This window comes from Camelus ferus, chromosome 2, assembly GCF_009834535.1.
Source record: "Camelus ferus isolate YT-003-E chromosome 2, BCGSAC_Cfer_1.0, whole genome shotgun sequence".
Lineage (NCBI taxonomy): Eukaryota > Metazoa > Chordata > Mammalia > Artiodactyla > Camelidae > Camelus > Camelus ferus.
The window spans coordinates 121,227,808-121,245,552 of record NC_045697.1 but is presented as its reverse complement, the minus strand read 5'-3'; the positions used below and the strand labels follow the sequence as shown (position 1 = coordinate 121,245,552).

Below are 17,745 nucleotides of genomic sequence, written 5' to 3'. Positions count from 1 at the left end.
TTAATGGCTTTGGGTTCTTAATTTTAACTTTATTTTTTGGCCCTGAGATCTTTTAGATACAAACAACTGTCCAAGTCTGTGCATTCCTAGGAAATACCTGAGACATATAAAATTAGTAATATAACATCAGTTACCAAAGGAAAAATAATTTGGTAGTAAAATCAGGGGAGTTAATAAGTTCAACCGCTTGAGTTTCTACTTAATCTACACAGGAAAATAATGCTATTTAAGAAGAAAACTAAATGTTTATTTTTTAACAATAAGTAAAGCTAAAGTGAGATGGTAAATTCTAAACCACACTTTTAGGTAAAATTCTAGATATTATATTTCAAATGATGCTATTTTGCTTCTTCAAAAATGATTTTCAAACATTAATAAGGATGATTTTAAAAGGATACTGATCTATCAGAGAATTTGAGTGAGAACCTAGATGATTAAGTCATCAATCAACGAGATAATCATTGGAAGTTAGTAGCAAAATATTTGCTAAGAGCTCATATATGCAAATGGTAAGACAAGATGTTCTAACCTTTTAAACTCCACCCTGAAATATACACATTTTCACACCCACCTATGCATGAGAAGATCAATAAGAGATTGGTGAGGCAGCTGAGAAGTTCCAGCGTCTGGAGGAGGAAAAATATATCTGAGATTACACATGCTGATAAGAGTAAGAAGAGTTTCACTTTAATGAATGATCCCTTCTGCAATATAGCATAGCTCAGTGCCAACAGAGAAGCCTTTAGACTAAAATTTCTCCCACTGAGGAAAATTAGAGTGAAGTGTGATTTCCTCACCCTTAGGGGATGCTTCCAAAGAAACCCACATCTTTCTTGCTCCACCCAGAACTTTGAGGGGGCTTGAACAGACAAATTGTCTTAGGACAACTAACAGCAAGGAAAAGGCAGTGGAGTCCTCTGGCAGCCGTTACATGAATCTTAATAACTGGCTGCAGATCCGATTAGCCATCTTGTAGACTCTACCAGAAGCCCAATTAAATTCTTGGAGGAGACTGCCCTGAGGACCAACTCAACTACAATATTCCACATGCCATATAAAATACTTGAATTTCACCTTGCCTGGTGCCCCGTGCTACTCCGCAGATGTCACAATGGCAACTCACCGATCACACATGATTCTCTGCAGAAGGAATGTGCATTCCTAAAAGATAACAGTAGGATATCAGCAACCAGCTCAACTCTCATGGGACAGCATAAAGCACAGAAATTGGGACACTTTAGAAAAGTCCCCTGGGAGAACAGGAAAGCTCTCAGGTTCTCTCTTGGCTTACAGAGCTGAGACAAGCAGAGCCTCACAGGGGTGTCTCTGACATCAATCAGATGGTGAATTAAGAGGTCCCAAACTCCCCTTTGCCACCCAAAGATCAAAATTAATCAATTCCCTATGAGGAGAAACAGCTCAGGGTTCGAATTAGAGAAAACCCGGTAACACAGAAGAACACAATGTATAGGAATAACGAATTCATAAAGGGAAGGACAAACAGCTTCATTTGGTCACATCCTCCCATCCTGCAGGAACAGCACTACTCGGTGGCAAGTGGGCACTATCCAGCTAACAGAATGCCTTCTAACTAGAAATGAAGGAGCAGAGTATATGGCTAGACTCCCTAGGCATTCAGGGCATCACCAGGAGGATCCACCCAGGGCTGGGATGTATAGAGACAGCTAGAAACAAGGAAGAAGAGAAGGTAGCACGGTTAGCCATTCAGTGTCAGAATGGGTGCCATGTAGTCCAAGCAGATTCCATTGGGTTTCACTCCACAGAAATCTGTGTTAACAGACACCAGCCACCGGTCACCCCATGTTCCTTTGGGAAACCATGATCCACAGGGGAAGCCAACCAAAGCCTCTGAGTCTGCATGAGTGCAGGATTACATCCTAGAAACTTCTGAGCACTCTCCTCAGCCATGCATGAACTTTAGGATAATCTCCCTAGATTTGCACATACACACAATGATCCTGACTCTCATCACTGGCCTCTATTACCTATAAGACACCAACAGTGAGACAATGCAGCCATTAAAGTGCATATTGGTAGCCAAGTACCCCAAAGTTGCCTAAGAGCAGAGATTTATAAATATCACTACTCATTCCCGCCCAGGACCACGGCTACTTGAACTGAGCCCTTTCATCTATATACACACAAGCCCCTGTCCCAAATCTTGTCCCTGGCTTCCTCGGCCATGGGCAAGCCCCTGGGGAGATCCTGTCAACAAAAGCACACACTGACAGCCAGGATCTGCACAGGAGTTTCTGGACCCAAATTTGGCTTTTTTCCTACCACTGACCTGTCCCTCGGGGCTCACCCACATCTAGCCCCATTGGCTGCACACAGCTATGCCTGACCGTCACTGTGTGACTGTGGCAAAACCATGTATTCATAGGAATGCATGCCAATAACCAGGGCCTTTCCAGCTGCTTCTGGCCTTGGCCCAAGCCCTCTCTCCTGTCATTGGTCTGACCACTGATCGCATATGCAAATAGCCCTTCTGACTGCATCTTTATGATACCCAACTTACTCTTTTTATTGGCACTTAATGCCAAGCACACACCCTTCTGGAAACACTGGAGCCACGAGGGGCAGGCTGAGAGCTGGGGCCACAAAACTGTCAGTGTGTCCACAACTGTCCAAGACTCTACTTCCTAGGCCTGGCCCATATTTTTAAGAGGTTTTCTGGAACTGGCCCAAGCCACTTCATAGGCACTTGTAGAGGGCTGCCACAGTGGTGTGTGCTCTCCACATTCTCTGGCGATTACAATAGCATGGACTGTTCCCTACTTGATGGGAAAGGAGGCTTTACTAAGGACAATATCCCTTGCAGCTTCAGAAAACCTGCACAGTGCTTGCCAAGGGTTCCAAGTGTCAACACTTTGGGCCTCAGCATTCAGAGTCACTGAGACATCACGTCATACCACAGCCCATGCCACTTGGTGTTACAGTGAGTTCCAATGTGGCTCGAGCTGCAGGTGAATGTTTCTCCTTACTGAAGTGAGTGCTTATGTTCTGGAAGAGGTTACTGCTTCTTCAAATGTACAGATGACTATGGAAGCCTAAAAGGATCATGAGGAGTGAGGGACATATGAAACCAACAAAGGGACAGAACAATGGATATAAGAAAGAAAGGAAATGAAGAAAGTCCATAAATTTATGGGCCATTAAGGGAATCAAGGTACCCACCAACATGATGGATTCTGAAAAGGGGCAGTAAGGCTGAAGCAGAAGGAAACATATCTAGAGAAATAAGTTCTAAGAACCTCCCACACGTGCAGATATTTGGAGATGCAAGCTCATGAAGCTAATGAGCAATCAAATCCAAAATTTTAACCCAAAAATATGTTTTCCAAATAAGCTCTATTAGAATAAAAATGTCTCAACTCAAGACAAGGGTTCAATTAGAATAGAAAACTACAAACTCATGAGAGAGACTTTCCCCCCTTAAAAGCAGCAAGAGAAAGACTCCCATTAGCAAGGGAACCTCCAGATGGTGACGAACACCCTTCTCACCAAGAATCTTTGAAGGCAGGAGGATGTAGGCTGCTATATAAAAAGTGCCAAAAGGGAAACAAAACAGCAATCCAAAATATTCAGCAAAGTTGACTTTCCATAATAAAGGCAAGAGAAAAACATCCATACCCACCCAACCCTCTTTCCAAACGCTGTGAGAGTTGATCATCATTACACCTGTATTAGAATAAATGCGGTAATGGGTTCTTAAAGCTGATACAAAAGGAAGAAAATTAATAACATGCACAATATGAAAGTGTGCAATGCATTGGTAAAAGTAGGGATAAAATAAAGTTAGGAATACCACAGTACTATAACATGGTCATGTGTTAATCATTAATTCAGGACTCAAGGTTAAAAGCCAAAGTGTTAGATTTAGCTCTTATTACACTAATTGTATGGAATTATCATGACAATAACTTTAAAATAGGGAAAACTGAGACTACATAGGCTCTTGCAGAGGGCTGCCACAGTGGTGTGGGATCAACATCCTCCCTGGAAAGGGGTAAGAAAAGTTCTGGTATTTGCATGCAAAGTCAGGTTTGTTTTAATCAGCTTAAAATAGACATATCTACAAAGTGTTCGCTTAATATCAAGGACAAGGAAGTCCAAAGAAATGACAGGTACACTCTAACAAAAGAGAAGAGAATTTAAGTATACCAGCACAGAAAAGTATCAATTCTAAAAGAATAAAGGAAGACAGCATGAAAGGGGAAAAGAGAAACAAAGATCTAAAACGTTGCCATAAAACAACAAGTTGGCCATAGTAAGATCTATCTTGTCAAGATTTACCTAAAAAATAAATTGATTAAATTATCTCATTAAGAGTCAGATGATGCTACAGGAATGAAAACAAAAAATTAAACAAAAATTATCCTCAACTCTATGCTGCCTACACAAGTTCCTCTTCAGCTTCAATGACACACATAGAATTAATGGGAAGAGCCAGAAAGAGATATTCATGAAGGTGTCCATCAAAGATGGCAGCAGTGTCTACAGTTCTATCAGAAAAAAAATAAATTTTAAAGCAAAATCTATAAAAAGGGGCAAACAACGTTAACAGACAATGATAAAGGGGATAGATCATCAAGAGGATTAACAATTATAAGTATGTACCCACGCAACATTGGAGCACTTAAATACAATGATCAAAAACTGAAGACATAAAGAGACCAGAAGCAAACAATGAAAGTATAGCAGGGGACATCCAAAATCTTCTGTCAACAATGGCTTCATCGTCCAGAAAGAAAAAACAATAAGGAAATATGGGACTTTAAGTAGCCCATATCGTAATGGATCTGCAGGCATTCAGAAGTTGCCATGCAACAACAAAGTCTATGCCTTCTCAAACTCATGTGAAACATTCCTCAGAATAGTTTAAAGTTAAAATTCCTGAGCAGACTCAGTAATTTTACCAACATTAAAATCATCCTAAGTATCAATTTTGACAACAATATTGTAAAACTGGAAGCAAGAAGAAGATGAAAATTGGAAAATTCAAAAATATGTGGAATTAAAGCAGAAATGCTTGAGCAAGCTCTGGGTCAAAGATGTAACCCACATGGAAAATAAACCAGTATCTTAATACACACACACACACACACACACACACACACACACACACTAACACAGACACACGAAAACAAATAGAGATAAACATGCTAAACACTATGAGATGCAGTGAAAAATGTTCAAAGTGGGAAATTTATAGTGAAAACACCTTCACTGAAAGGAAAATCTCAAATTCACTACCTAAATATATACCTCAGAGAAGTAGAAGAACAATGAATCAAACACAAATGAACGGGAGGGAGGATGTATCCAACACTGAAATTTTAAATGAAATAAAGGATTAGTAAAACAACAGACAATAAAAAGTAAACTAAGAGATGATATTGCTGAAAAAAATAATAATAGATGCAACTTTAGATAGATTCAGAAAGAAAAAAGAGTTCTCAAATAAGAATAATTGTATATAAAATAGAATATATTATAACTCATGACACAAAAATCAAAGGATCACAGGAAACTATTAGAAAAACTTATAAGACAAAAAAATGGATAACCTAGAACAAATGGCTAAATCCCCCAAAACATGACACACCAAGTACTGAATCATGAAATAATAGAAAATCTCCAAAGAGCAAGGTGGTTCCAATCAGTCATGAAGACCTCACAGTACTGTCAAAACACATGATAGAATAATCTCACTATAATTTTCACCAAATATTGTAATAAATGTTTCCAAACTTTGCAAAAAATAAGGAAGAAATGTAAACACTTCCAGACTTGCTTTCTGATGGTAAGTATTGCCCTGACCCAAGAGCCAGATAAGAATTCTACCAAAGAAATAATCAGCAAAATAAACAAGCCACCTCTGGAAGGAGCTGAGAACACTTTGACAAACCATATATCTGATTGGGGATTAATATTCAAACTATTAGGAACCCATGCTACTAATAGAGGAAAAACCTGACTAAATAATGTGAAGACAACTTCAATAGATGTTTCTCCAAAGAAATCATGAGAAAGGGGAAATAAACACATTAAAATATGCTCAATATCTCAAATTATCTCAGACAAGCAAATCAAAAACAGTGATAAACCCTTCACGCTGGTTAGAGTGGTCTGTCGTCAAGAATGCAAGAGGGAGCAAATGCTCGAGAGGCTGTGGAAAAGTGAAACACTTGGGCTCTCTTTGTGGGAAATGTAAATTGGCATAGCCACTATGAAAACAGCGCATGTAGATTCTAATGGACCAAGAGAAGGAGACTCAACCGTATGCTGTCTACAGAGACAAATCTGAGATTTACAGAAACAGATTGGCTCAAAGTGCAGAGAGATATTGCATCCACATGGCAGGCAAAAGAGAATACAGGTGGCAACACTCACACAAATAGCTTATAAGTAAAAATTAACCTGTGAGTTAAAGGAGGATACTGTATAATAATAAAGATTACAGTAATAGCAAATAATTTTTCTCACCTCAGTAGAATAAAACTAGAAATTAATAACAAGAGGAAAGATTAAATTAAAATTACAGGCATGTTAAAATTAAACAACACTCTTCTTATAAACAATAGGATAGTCAAGTAATCAAAAGGAATATCAAAAAATGAAGAATAAAAAAAGGAAAACACAACACCCTAAATCCTATGCGACATGTGAAATAATGGTTATAGGGGGAATTTTAGAGTAATAAAATGATATTATTAAAATACAAAGATTGTTGCCTACTAAAATTTACACCTCCGGGATCTAGGAGAAATACAATAATAAGAAGAAAATGGAAAGGATGAGAGGAGATCAAATAACATAAGGACCAAGAAAAAAATGGGGAGGAAGGAAGGAAAGAAGGAAGGAATGAATTAAGGAAGAACGAAGGAAGAGAGACAGAAGAAAAAAAGAAAGAAAGAAAGAAAGAAAGAAAGAAAGAAAGAAAGAAAGAAAGAAAGAAAGAAAGAAAGAAAGAAAGAAAGGAAGAAAGGAAGAAAGGAAGAAAGGAAGAAAGGAAGGAAGGAAGAGGAAGAAAGGAAGAGAAAGGAAGAGAAAGGAAGAGGAAGGAAGAAAGAGAAAGGAAGAGGATGGAAAGAAGGTAGGAACAAAGGAGAAGGAATTATAATTTTGATATTTTACAAAAAAAAATGATATGGACAATTCTGCACATAGTCTAGGAAAATAAAGACTCAAATAAAACTCAGAATGAAAGAGGAGGCATCACCACTGATATTACGGGGATGCAATGAATCACAGGAAATTACCGTGGATAATTATTAACCAAACATTTAGATGACCTAGAACAAAAGATGGATTCCTAGAAATATTCATCTACCAATAAAGAACTATGAAAAACTACAAAATGTTAATTAGACCAATAATATGAGTGAGTAAATCAGGAACCAAAACCTACAAACCAGGAAAAAATCCATAAGATGCCTTGCGTGGTGAATTCTGTCATACATTGGTAGACAATTTAAGATCACTCTTTCTCCAACTCTTCCAAGAATGTGAAGGGGGGAAAGTCTCCAAACATGTTTTATGAAGCCAGCTTTATTTACATAGCAAAGTCAGAAAGGACAATGCACAAAAAACTTAGAACAATATCCCTGATGTGCACATGTGCCAAAATTCTCAACAAAACACAAGCAAAATGAATTCAACAATACATTGAAAGGATCATACACGGTGAGCAAGGAAGTTAAGAATGCTTTGAATTATTCAAATCACTAAGTGTGATATGCCACACTGATAGAATGACAGATAAAGCTCACACGGTCATCTCAATAGATGCAGGGAAATCATTCGATAGAATAAAAGCATCCTTTTATTTTACTGCCCCCACAACACATTAAATCAACCCAACATCCCTGGACAGGAAAATGGATGAGGATACTGTGATGCATATAGTGCAGTGGAACCGATAACTTATATTCCCATCAAAAGTGTTCAAGGTTTTACTTTTCTCCATATCCTCACCAACATGTATTAGTTTGCTTTTTGTTCAGAGCCATTCTGACAGGTGTGAGGTGATAATTCATTTGTGGTTTATTGTATTCCCAATAACTTGTGGCTCTGAAATTTTGGAGTAGCTTCATATGTTGTTTGCTCAACTATGTCTCTTCTTTCGAAAACCTATTCAAATGTGTCTATTCAGAGCCTCTGGACCTTTGTTTATGTGGGTTCTTTGGCCTTTTTTTATTGTTAAGTCTAGGAGTTTCACATATATTTTGGATATTAACTCCTTAATGTATAATAATATTTAAATGTGTTCTCCAAATCCTCCCATTTTCTCTTCTTCCTTGCAAGAAATTATTTAACTTTACTCCCAAATGATTACATCAAGTCATCATATCAATCAAACATCTAGGTTAAAAAAGATAGCTTTGCCTACCGTTTTACTCTTAACACTATTTTAGAAAATAAGGCAAATACAGGTCCACGTGCACTTTATTGCTCACATAAGAGAACTGCAAGTATTTTGCTACTTGTTAACATCAACTTTAATCTATGTTATCCTGCATAATCTGGTAGTCCTTTGGTAGATCAGTTGTAATTTGGATGACGTTCACACCCTGAAGATGGTTGATGGGTTGGCCTTGAAATGAGAGGCAACAGAGGTGTGAGCTATCATTGGCATTTGGAACCATAAGTTGCCTGCTGGTTGCAGGTTAGAAAAGTAAAACCCATTGGCTGATACATCGGGGTATCTAGTTGGAAAAGTAGACGGTTCCACCACCAGTCCAACGTAACTGCTCTGTACGGGAGATACGATGCGGTACTGAGAAGTAGACGTCGCAGTTGTAATGAAATTCAATATGCGGCCATTTGCTTGAGTGTAGCTGCTTTGTGAGTGCACGTGAAATGTGGTCAACTGATTTAAAATAGCATGTTGATCCACTGCAGTTTGTTCTGATGGTCTAGCGGACATAGATGATGGAGGAGAAAAATCATTTCTAATTGGGGTAGCTGTATTAAGGGTTCTCTGACTGGTTGAGGGCTTCCTTATGAAAGGCACATTTAAATTTTCGGAGGTTGACAATACACTCGCTCCACTAGTGCCCGCCCCCAAACCACAATTATTAGTATCCTCATTACCCCCTGCTTTAAAATGCTTCTTGTTGAAATCTTGAGCTAATGAAGATACCGCAGAAGCAACATTAATCCCGACTCTTCTTTTTATTCTCACTAGAAGCTGAGGACAGCCTCGTTTAAAATGTGGGTTATGGTAGAACTGCAACTACAACAAAAGGAGAAAGATTTTAGTAATATTTTAAACCAAGAAACAAGACTACAATAAGCCTCACCTATCAAACCTCAGATTTCAAGGTTACTACACAAAGATAATGTCATCAAAATATATACATTGTTGATTATTTTTTGAAATTACTTATTGGCATATACACATTTAAATATTTTAGCCCTCAAGTTTAAAATGTTCGCACTTGCAGCAATGGCGAATGCCAGGTTGTAATAGCTTTATTCTGAGTTCTGATAAGATTCAAAGGCCCTAGCACAGTTTCTCATAAACGTGAATACTTAATGCACAAACTGTCCTCTTTTTTTTTTTTTGGAAAAATAAATAAATATGTAAGTAAAGTAAGTAAGTAAATAAGTAAATAAGTAAACAAACAAATAAATAAATAAATAAATAAATAAATAAATAAATACATAAATAATTTTAGCATTATCAGTTGTATATAATTTCCAAGATCTAGTTTTACATGTATATTTCCATAGATTGGTGTACAAAATTAAATTCAATATATGTCACAACATGGTAACCAATTTTTTTTAATACCTTGCTTAAAGTGGAGACTTGTTTTCCTTCTGCCAGAAAGTCAGCTGGAGAAGCAGATCTTTGAAAGTTCTGCTGCACTTTCCTAAACCCATAAAGGTTGAGCTGTCTAACTAAAGTTTTCAGACTTCCAGTTTTGAATATTCTGAAAGGGGCCTTTCTCTCCAGAACTTCTTTCTTGAAGAGATCTTCATCAATCACTACCAAGGTTCCACTCTCATCCCACCAAATCGATTTAAATTGATCACTTCCAACCAGTTTCCAGAGTTTTCTTGGGAAGGTCAGAGAAAGAAAATCATCGTTTTCATCTGGTTCAGAGACAGAAAATGTGTAACATGGACTTTTTGTCAAGGATCCCTCAGACAAAGCCTGAAAAGCATTTTCTTCAATCACAGACCTCAAGTCCAAGGTCCCTAGCGAATGTGTGATCACACAATGGAGGTCTACTGGAGTTTTCTGATGCATTTTTAGGAGACACATCTTGATTTTCTGAAGAAACATGTGACATCTCAATTACCTCTTTCTTCAGCCACTTTTCTAATCTGCATGGTTTTGGCACTGCCGCTTCAAATGCTGCATTGGCAGGCCTGCACACACAGACTGCCTAGGCCATCACAGTGGCTCACAGCCTGAGTAGCTGTGACATCACAATCTGTCTGGTCTCCTAGCAATCTGAGTGGCACATTTGGCCAGCGTTTACTTCTCATTCATCCAGTTAGTGTAAAATATAATATAGGCTGTTTGTTGTTATAGTGTGACCTGCAAATATTATTCCCACAAAATCTTTTAAATAAATTAATTTTGGGGTCCATGTAATGAAACTGATTTCCTTCCTTTCTCACACAAACTCATAACAGATTGGTGAACAGAGTTTAAATAAATACTCCACAAACTAAATATTTTATAATGTTTATGAATTTGAAGCCAAAATGTGTCTCAAACCTGTACAAATATGGTTAAAATATTCCATTATTGTTTTTGATTAAAGTACAACCTAAATTAATTTGAATGTGAAAGTAGTTATTTATCTGGTTATTTTACATTAAGTAGCCGTGTTTTCAAAAGCTATGAATGCACATCAATTTATTTGGCATGTTTTTGAATACATGGTAAATATTTATGAAATAAAATTAGATTAAAATTACATCAATCTACATACACTAAGGCAATCCCAAAGATTGGGAAATTTAAACATAACTTTTTTAATTCAGTGTTATAAGTAAAAGAGATACAATGTAATATTGAAACTTAAATTTGCAAAATTGGCTACCTTACTGCAAACATAAAATTAAGTTTTTGGTTTTTCTTCCATGAGAATTTTTTCAGTCCCTAGAAATATAAATATCCTAGTCCTCTTTATAATCCAGATTCTTTTGGCTTCTGCTTATTGTTCCAGAATTCTGTTGATAATTACATTTAAATGAAGGTGCTGGTTTCAATTCCCAGTGCCTCCATGTAGTGGAAAATAAGTAAATTATCAAAGATATATGTAAACAAACTAACATCAACAAGAACAACAACAACAAATACCCAATAAATGTGGGGTAGGTTAAAAAATATGACCTAATTACATTTTATGAAGCAATTTCTGTCTCATTCTTGGAAACAGATGACATTTTTGCTATATTTTGTCATTTTCAGCCTAGTGTTTTGTGCGTATTGTAAATAAGTACGATGTTCAGTGTTAGTAAACTATAGTAAATCCAGTTCCAACAAATCCTTTTTTCTTTATTTAGAAAGAATTTGCTTTTAACATAAGCCAAACTCAAAATGAGAGGTAAAATATACTGAACGAAATAAATATGTTCTCAAGATACAGTGTAAAATTTTCCTTCAGCACTTATATGTATATTTCATCCTAATTGAAATATTAGCAATTTGAATTCTCTACACTTTATAAATATTAAGAATCATGATTAAATGAGATTTATTTCTGATACAGAAATGTGATTTAATATATGTAAATCAATAAATGTGATATCCTCCCTTAAAAAACAGAGTAACTAAAAATAATAAACTCAGTAGATGTAGGAAAAACATTGACTGAATTTAAATGAACATTATTATTAAAAGTTCTTAAACAATTAGCTACAGATAGACAGTAACTAAACATAATATAAGCCATAATAGAAAAAGCTGTGTCTAACATCATACTGAATGTTAAAAGGCAGGAATCATTTCCTCTAGACCAGTAATAAGAAAAAGAAGCTCATTCTCACCAGTGCTAAATTACACTATCAGAAGCACTAGTCTAACACTTAGTCAAGAAAAAGACATAAAAGTCATCCTACAAGGAAAAGAAGCAGCAATCTTGTCTCTGTTGGTAAATAACATAATTATTTATGTATAGAAAATGCCAAAGACTCCACAAGTAACTGTTAATAAAAATGAACAAAATTAGTAAACTTGCAGAGTACAAAATCAATACACACAAAATCAATTGAATTTGTATATACTAAAAAATTATTATTATCAGAAAGAGAAATTAGGGACGCATTTGTATGTTCAATTGAATCAAAAATAATAAAATACCTAGGAAAATATTAACAAATGAAGAAATTCAGCTAAATACAAAACCTCTAAACTGCTGATACAAGAAATTTAAAGAGACAAAAATAAAAGGAAGATATTCTGTGCTCATGGACCATACACAATGTGAGGAAACAGCATAATTTCTCATTTACTTGCTCAGGTTCCCTAGCACAAATTATTGAAGAGGATGTTTTTCCTTTATTGATTAATCTTGCTTTCATTTCAATTGATTAAATTACCATCGGCAATGAGGGTTTATACCTGTTTGTTCTATTCTCTTCCAATGATCTGTGTGTCTGTATTTGATTCAGTATCACATTGCATTAATTAATATGGCATAGTAGTACAGTGTAAGTATAGAAATAATTATAAAACTGGATTTAACATTTATTTTTATTTTTTTGAGATTGCTTTGGCAACATATGATCTTTTTCATTACCTATAACTTTGAAATAATTAGTTCTAAATAAGTGAAGATTATCATGGGTATTTTGATAGGAATCATCTTAAATGCACAATTCTTTATCAAGTATGGATATTTAAATATTATTTCTAATCATTAATGTGACACTTTTTAGAATTCCTTTTAATTTTTTTGTATCAATTTCAAAATCCTTGATGAATGTGTTTGAATTTTGGAACTACAAGATTATCAAATGATTGGCTAAATTGAGTTGTAAGTATTGCTTTCTTTTAAATTATAAAAAGTGTTACATTTAAACACCTGTTTCTGATAGTTTATTTTCATGGATAGATAAAAAAAAATTAAAAATATACTGAAATTTTATCCAGAAACTTTACAGAATCCATTTTCTGTTCTAAAAAATTTAGTGGAAAACTATATTTGCTTTCCATATAACACTGAATTAAAAAAGTTATGTTTAAATTTCCCAATCTTTGGGATTGCCTTAGTGTATGTAGATTGATGTAATTTTAATCTAATTTTATTTCATAAATATTTACCATGTATTCAAAAACATGCCAAATAAATTGATGTGCATTCATAGCTTTTGAAAACACGGCTACTTAATGTAAAATAACCAGATAAATAACTACTTTCACATTCAAATTAATTTAGGTTGTACTTTAATCAAAAACAATAATGGAATATTTTAACCATATTTGTACAGGTTTGAGACACATTTTGGCTTCAAATTCATAAACATTATAAAATATTTAGTTTGTGGAGTATTTATTTAAACTCTGTTCACCAATCTGTTATGAGTTTGTGTGAGAAAGGAAGGAAATCAGTTTCATTACATGGACCCCAAAATTAATTTATTTAAAAGATTTTGTGGGAATAATATTTGCAGGTCACACTATAACAACAAACAGCCTATATTATATTTTACACTAACTGGATGAATGAGAAGTAAACGCTGGCCAAATGTGCCACTCAGATTGCTAGGAGACCAGACAGATTGTGATGTCACAGCTACTCAGGCTGTGAGCCACTGTGATGGCCTAGGCAGTCTGTGTGTGCAGGCCTGCCAATGCAGCATTTGAAGCGGCAGTGCCAAAACCATGCAGATTAGAAAAGTGGCTGAAGAAAGAGGTAATTGAGATGTCACATGTTTCTTCAGAAAATCAAGATGTGTCTCCTAAAAATGCATCAGAAAACTCCAGTAGACCTCCATTGTGTGATCACACATTCGCTAGGGACCTGGAATTGAGGTCTGTGATTGAAGAAAATGCTTTTCAGGCTTTGTCTGAGGGATCCTTGACAAAAAGTCCATGTTACACATTTTCTGTCTCTGAACCAGATGAAAACGATGATTTTCTTTCTCTGACCTTCCCAAGAAAACTCTGGAAACTGGTTGGAAGTGATCAATTTAAATCGATTTGGTGGGATGAGAGTGGAACCTTGGTAGTGATTGATGAAGATCTCTTCAAGAAAGAAGTTCTGGAAAGAAAGGCCCCTTTCAGAATATTCAAAACTGGAAGTCTGAAAACTTTAGTTAGACAGCTCAACCTTTATGGGTTTAGGAAAGTGCAGCAGAACTTTCAAAGATCTGCTTCTCCAGCTGACTTTCTGGCAGAAGGAAAACAAGTCTCCACTTTAAGCAAGGTATTAAAAAAAATTGGTTACCATGTTGTGACATATATTGAATTTAATTTTGTACACCAATCTATGGAAATATACATGTAAAACTAGATCTTGGAAATTATATACAACTGATAATGCTAAAATTATTTATTTATTTATTTATTTATTTATTTATTTATTTACTTATTATTTATTATTTATTTACTTACTTATTTACTTATTTATTTACTTACTTACTTACTTACTTTACTTACATATTTATTTATTTTTCCAAAAAAAAAAAAAAGAGGACAGTTTGTGCATTAAGTATTCACGTTTATGAGAAACTGTGCTAGGGCCTTTGAATCTTATCAGAACTCAGAATAAAGCTATTACAACCTGGCATTCGCCATTGCTGCAAGTGCGAACATTTTAAACTTGAGGGCTAAAATATTTAAATGTGTATATGCCAATAAGTAATTTCAAAAAATAATCAACAATGTATATATTTTGATGACATTATCTTTGTGTAGTAACCTTGAAATCTGAGGTTTGATAGGTGAGGCTTATTGTAGTCTTGTTTCTTGGTTTAAAATATTACTAAAATCTTTCTCCTTTTGTTGTAGTTGCAGTTCTACCATAACCCACATTTTAAACGAGGCTGTCCTCAGCTTCTAGTGAGAATAAAAAGAAGAGTCGGGATTAATGTTGCTTCTGCGGTATCTTCATTAGCTCAAGATTTCAACAAGAAGCATTTTAAAGCAGGGGGTAATGAGGATACTAATAATTGTGGTTTGGGGGCGGGCACTAGTGGAGCGAGTGTATTGTCAACCTCCGAAAATTTAAATGTGCCTTTCATAAGGAAGCCCTCAACCAGTCAGAGAACCCTTAATACAGCTACCCCAATTAGAAATGATTTTTCTCCTCCATCATCTATGTCCGCTAGACCATCAGAACAAACTGCAGTGGATCAACATGCTATTTTAAATCAGTTGACCACATTTCACGTGCACTCACAAAGCAGCTACACTCAAGCAAATGGCCGCATATTGAATTTCATTACAACTGTGACGTCTACTTCTCAGTACCGCATCGTATCTCCCGTACAGAGCAGTTACGTTGGACTGGTGGTGGAACCGTCTACTTTTCAAACTAGATACCCCGATGTATCAGCCAATGGGTTTTACTTTTCTAACCTGCAACCAGCAGGCAACTTATGGTTCCAAATGCCAATGATAGCTCACACCTCTGTTGCCTCTCTTTCAAGGCCAACCCATCAACCATCTTCAGGGTGTGAACGTCATCCAAATTACAACTGATCTACCAAAGGACTACCAGATTATGCAGGATAACATAGATTAAAGTTGATGTTAACAAGTAGCAAAATACTTGCAGTTCTCTTATGTGAGCAATAAAAGTGCACGTGGACCTGTATTTGCCTTATTTTTCTAAAATAGTGTTAAGAGTAAAACGGTAGGCAAAGCTATCTTTTTTTAACCTAGATGTTTGATTGATATGATGACTTGATGTAATCATTTGGGAGTAAAGTTAAATAATTTCTTGCAAGGAAGAAGAGAAAATGGGAGGATTTGGAGAACACATTTAAATATTATTATACATTAAGGAGTTAATATCCAAAATATATGTGAAACTCCTAGACTTAACAATAAAAAAAGGCCAAAGAACCCACATAAACAAAGGTCCAGAGGCTCTGAATAGACACATTTGAATAGGTTTTCGAAAGAAGAGACATAGTTGAGCAAACAACATATGAAGCTACTCCAAAATTTCAGAGCCACAAGTTATTGGGAATACAATAAACCACAAATGAATTATCACCTCACACCTGTCAGAATGGCTCTGAACAAAAAGCAAACTAATACATGTTGGTGAGGATATGGAGAAAAGTAAAACCTTGAACACTTTTGATGGGAATATAAGTTATCGGTTCCACTGCATATATGCATCACAGTATCCTCATCCATTTTCCTGTCCAGGGATGTTGGGTTGATTTAATGTGTTGTGGGGGCAGTAAAATAAAAGGATGCTTTTATTCTATCGAATGATTTCCCTGCATCTATTGAGATGATCGTGTGAGCTTTATCTGTCATTCTATCAGTGTGGCATGTCACACTTAGTGATTTGAATAATTCAAAGCATTCTTAACTTCCTTGCTCACAGTGTATGATCCTTTGAATGTATTGTTGAATTCATTTTGCTTGTGTTTTGTTGAGAATTTTGGCACATGTGCACATCAGGGATATTGTTCTAAGTTTTTTGTGCATTGTCCTTTCTGACTTTGGTATGTAAGTAAAGCTGGCTTCATAAAACATGTTTGGAGACTTTCCCCCCTTCACATTCTTGGAAGAGTTGGAGAAAGATTGATCTTAAATTGTCTACCAATGTATGACAGAATTCACCACGCAAGGCATCTTATGGATTTTTTCCTGGTTTGTAGGTTTTGGTTCCTGATTTACTCACTCATATTATTGGTCTAATTAACATTTTGTAGTTTTTCATAGTTCTTTATAGGTAGATGAATATTTCTAGGAATCCATCTTTTGTTCTAGGTCATCTAAATGTTTGGTTAATAATTATCCACGGTAATTTCCTGTGATTCATTGCATCCCCGTAATATCAGTGGTGATGCCTCCTCTTTCATTCTGAGTTTTATTTGAGTCTTTATTTTCCTAGACTATGTGCAGAATTGTCCATATCATTTTTTTTGTAAAATATCAAAATTATAATTCCTTCTCCTTTGTTCCTTTCTTCTTTCCATCCTCTTCCTTTCTCTTTCTTCATTGCTCCTCTGCCTTCTCTTCCGTTCCTCTTCCTTTCTTCCTCTTCCTTCCTTCCTTTCTTCTTTCTTCCTTCTGATTCCTTTCTTTCCTTTCTTTCTTTCTTTTCTTTTATCTTTTCTTTCTTTTTCTTCTTTCTTTCTCTTTCTCTATTCTCGTTCCTTTCTTTCTAGGTATCTTTCTTTCTTTCTTCTTTCTTTGCTGTTCCTTTTTCTTTCTTTCTTTCTTTCTTAATGCCTTTCTTCTTTCTTCTTTCTTTTTTCATTCTTTCTCGACTCTCTTCCTTCTTTCTTCCTTCATATTCCCTGTCCTTCCTTCTTCCTTCGCTTCCTTCTCTCCCATTTTTTTCTTGTCTTATGTATTTGATCGCCTCTCATTCCTTTCCATTTTCTTCTTATTAATTGTATTTCCTCCTAATCCCCGGAGGTTGTAAATTTAAGTAGCAACAATCTCTTTGTATTATATAATATATTCATTTATAATATATTCATTTATTACTCAAAATTCCCTAATAACCCAACTTATTTCAGCAATTCCACAGCCGTGTCTCTAATTTAGGGTGTTGTGTT

At 35.6% G+C, this 17,745-nt stretch overlaps 1 protein-coding gene, 1 long non-coding RNA gene and 1 pseudogene across 2 annotated transcripts in view; 1 reads left to right on the top strand and 2 right to left on the bottom strand.

The window, feature by feature from the left end:
• Positions 1–7,081: 7,081 nt before the first annotated feature.
• The window catches only part of LOC116659118, a 15,612-nt gene continuing 4,948 nt past the window's right edge, over positions 7,082–17,745 (bottom strand). Inside the window, exon 3 of the long non-coding RNA XR_004314428.1 lies at positions 7,082–7,431. This is a non-coding gene — a long non-coding RNA (uncharacterized LOC116659118). The remainder of the gene's footprint in view (positions 7,432–17,745) is intronic.
• LOC116659107 lies at positions 8,517–10,328 on the bottom strand (annotated as a pseudogene).
• On the top strand, positions 13,917–16,851 carry LOC116659102 (heat shock transcription factor, Y-linked-like). Its single transcript, XM_032466326.1, has 2 exons — positions 13,917–14,420; positions 15,005–16,851. Exons 1-2 carry the CDS (start codon positions 13,917–13,919, stop codon positions 15,695–15,697), a joined length of 1,197 nt encoding a protein of 398 aa, XP_032322217.1. The 3' UTR covers positions 15,698–16,851.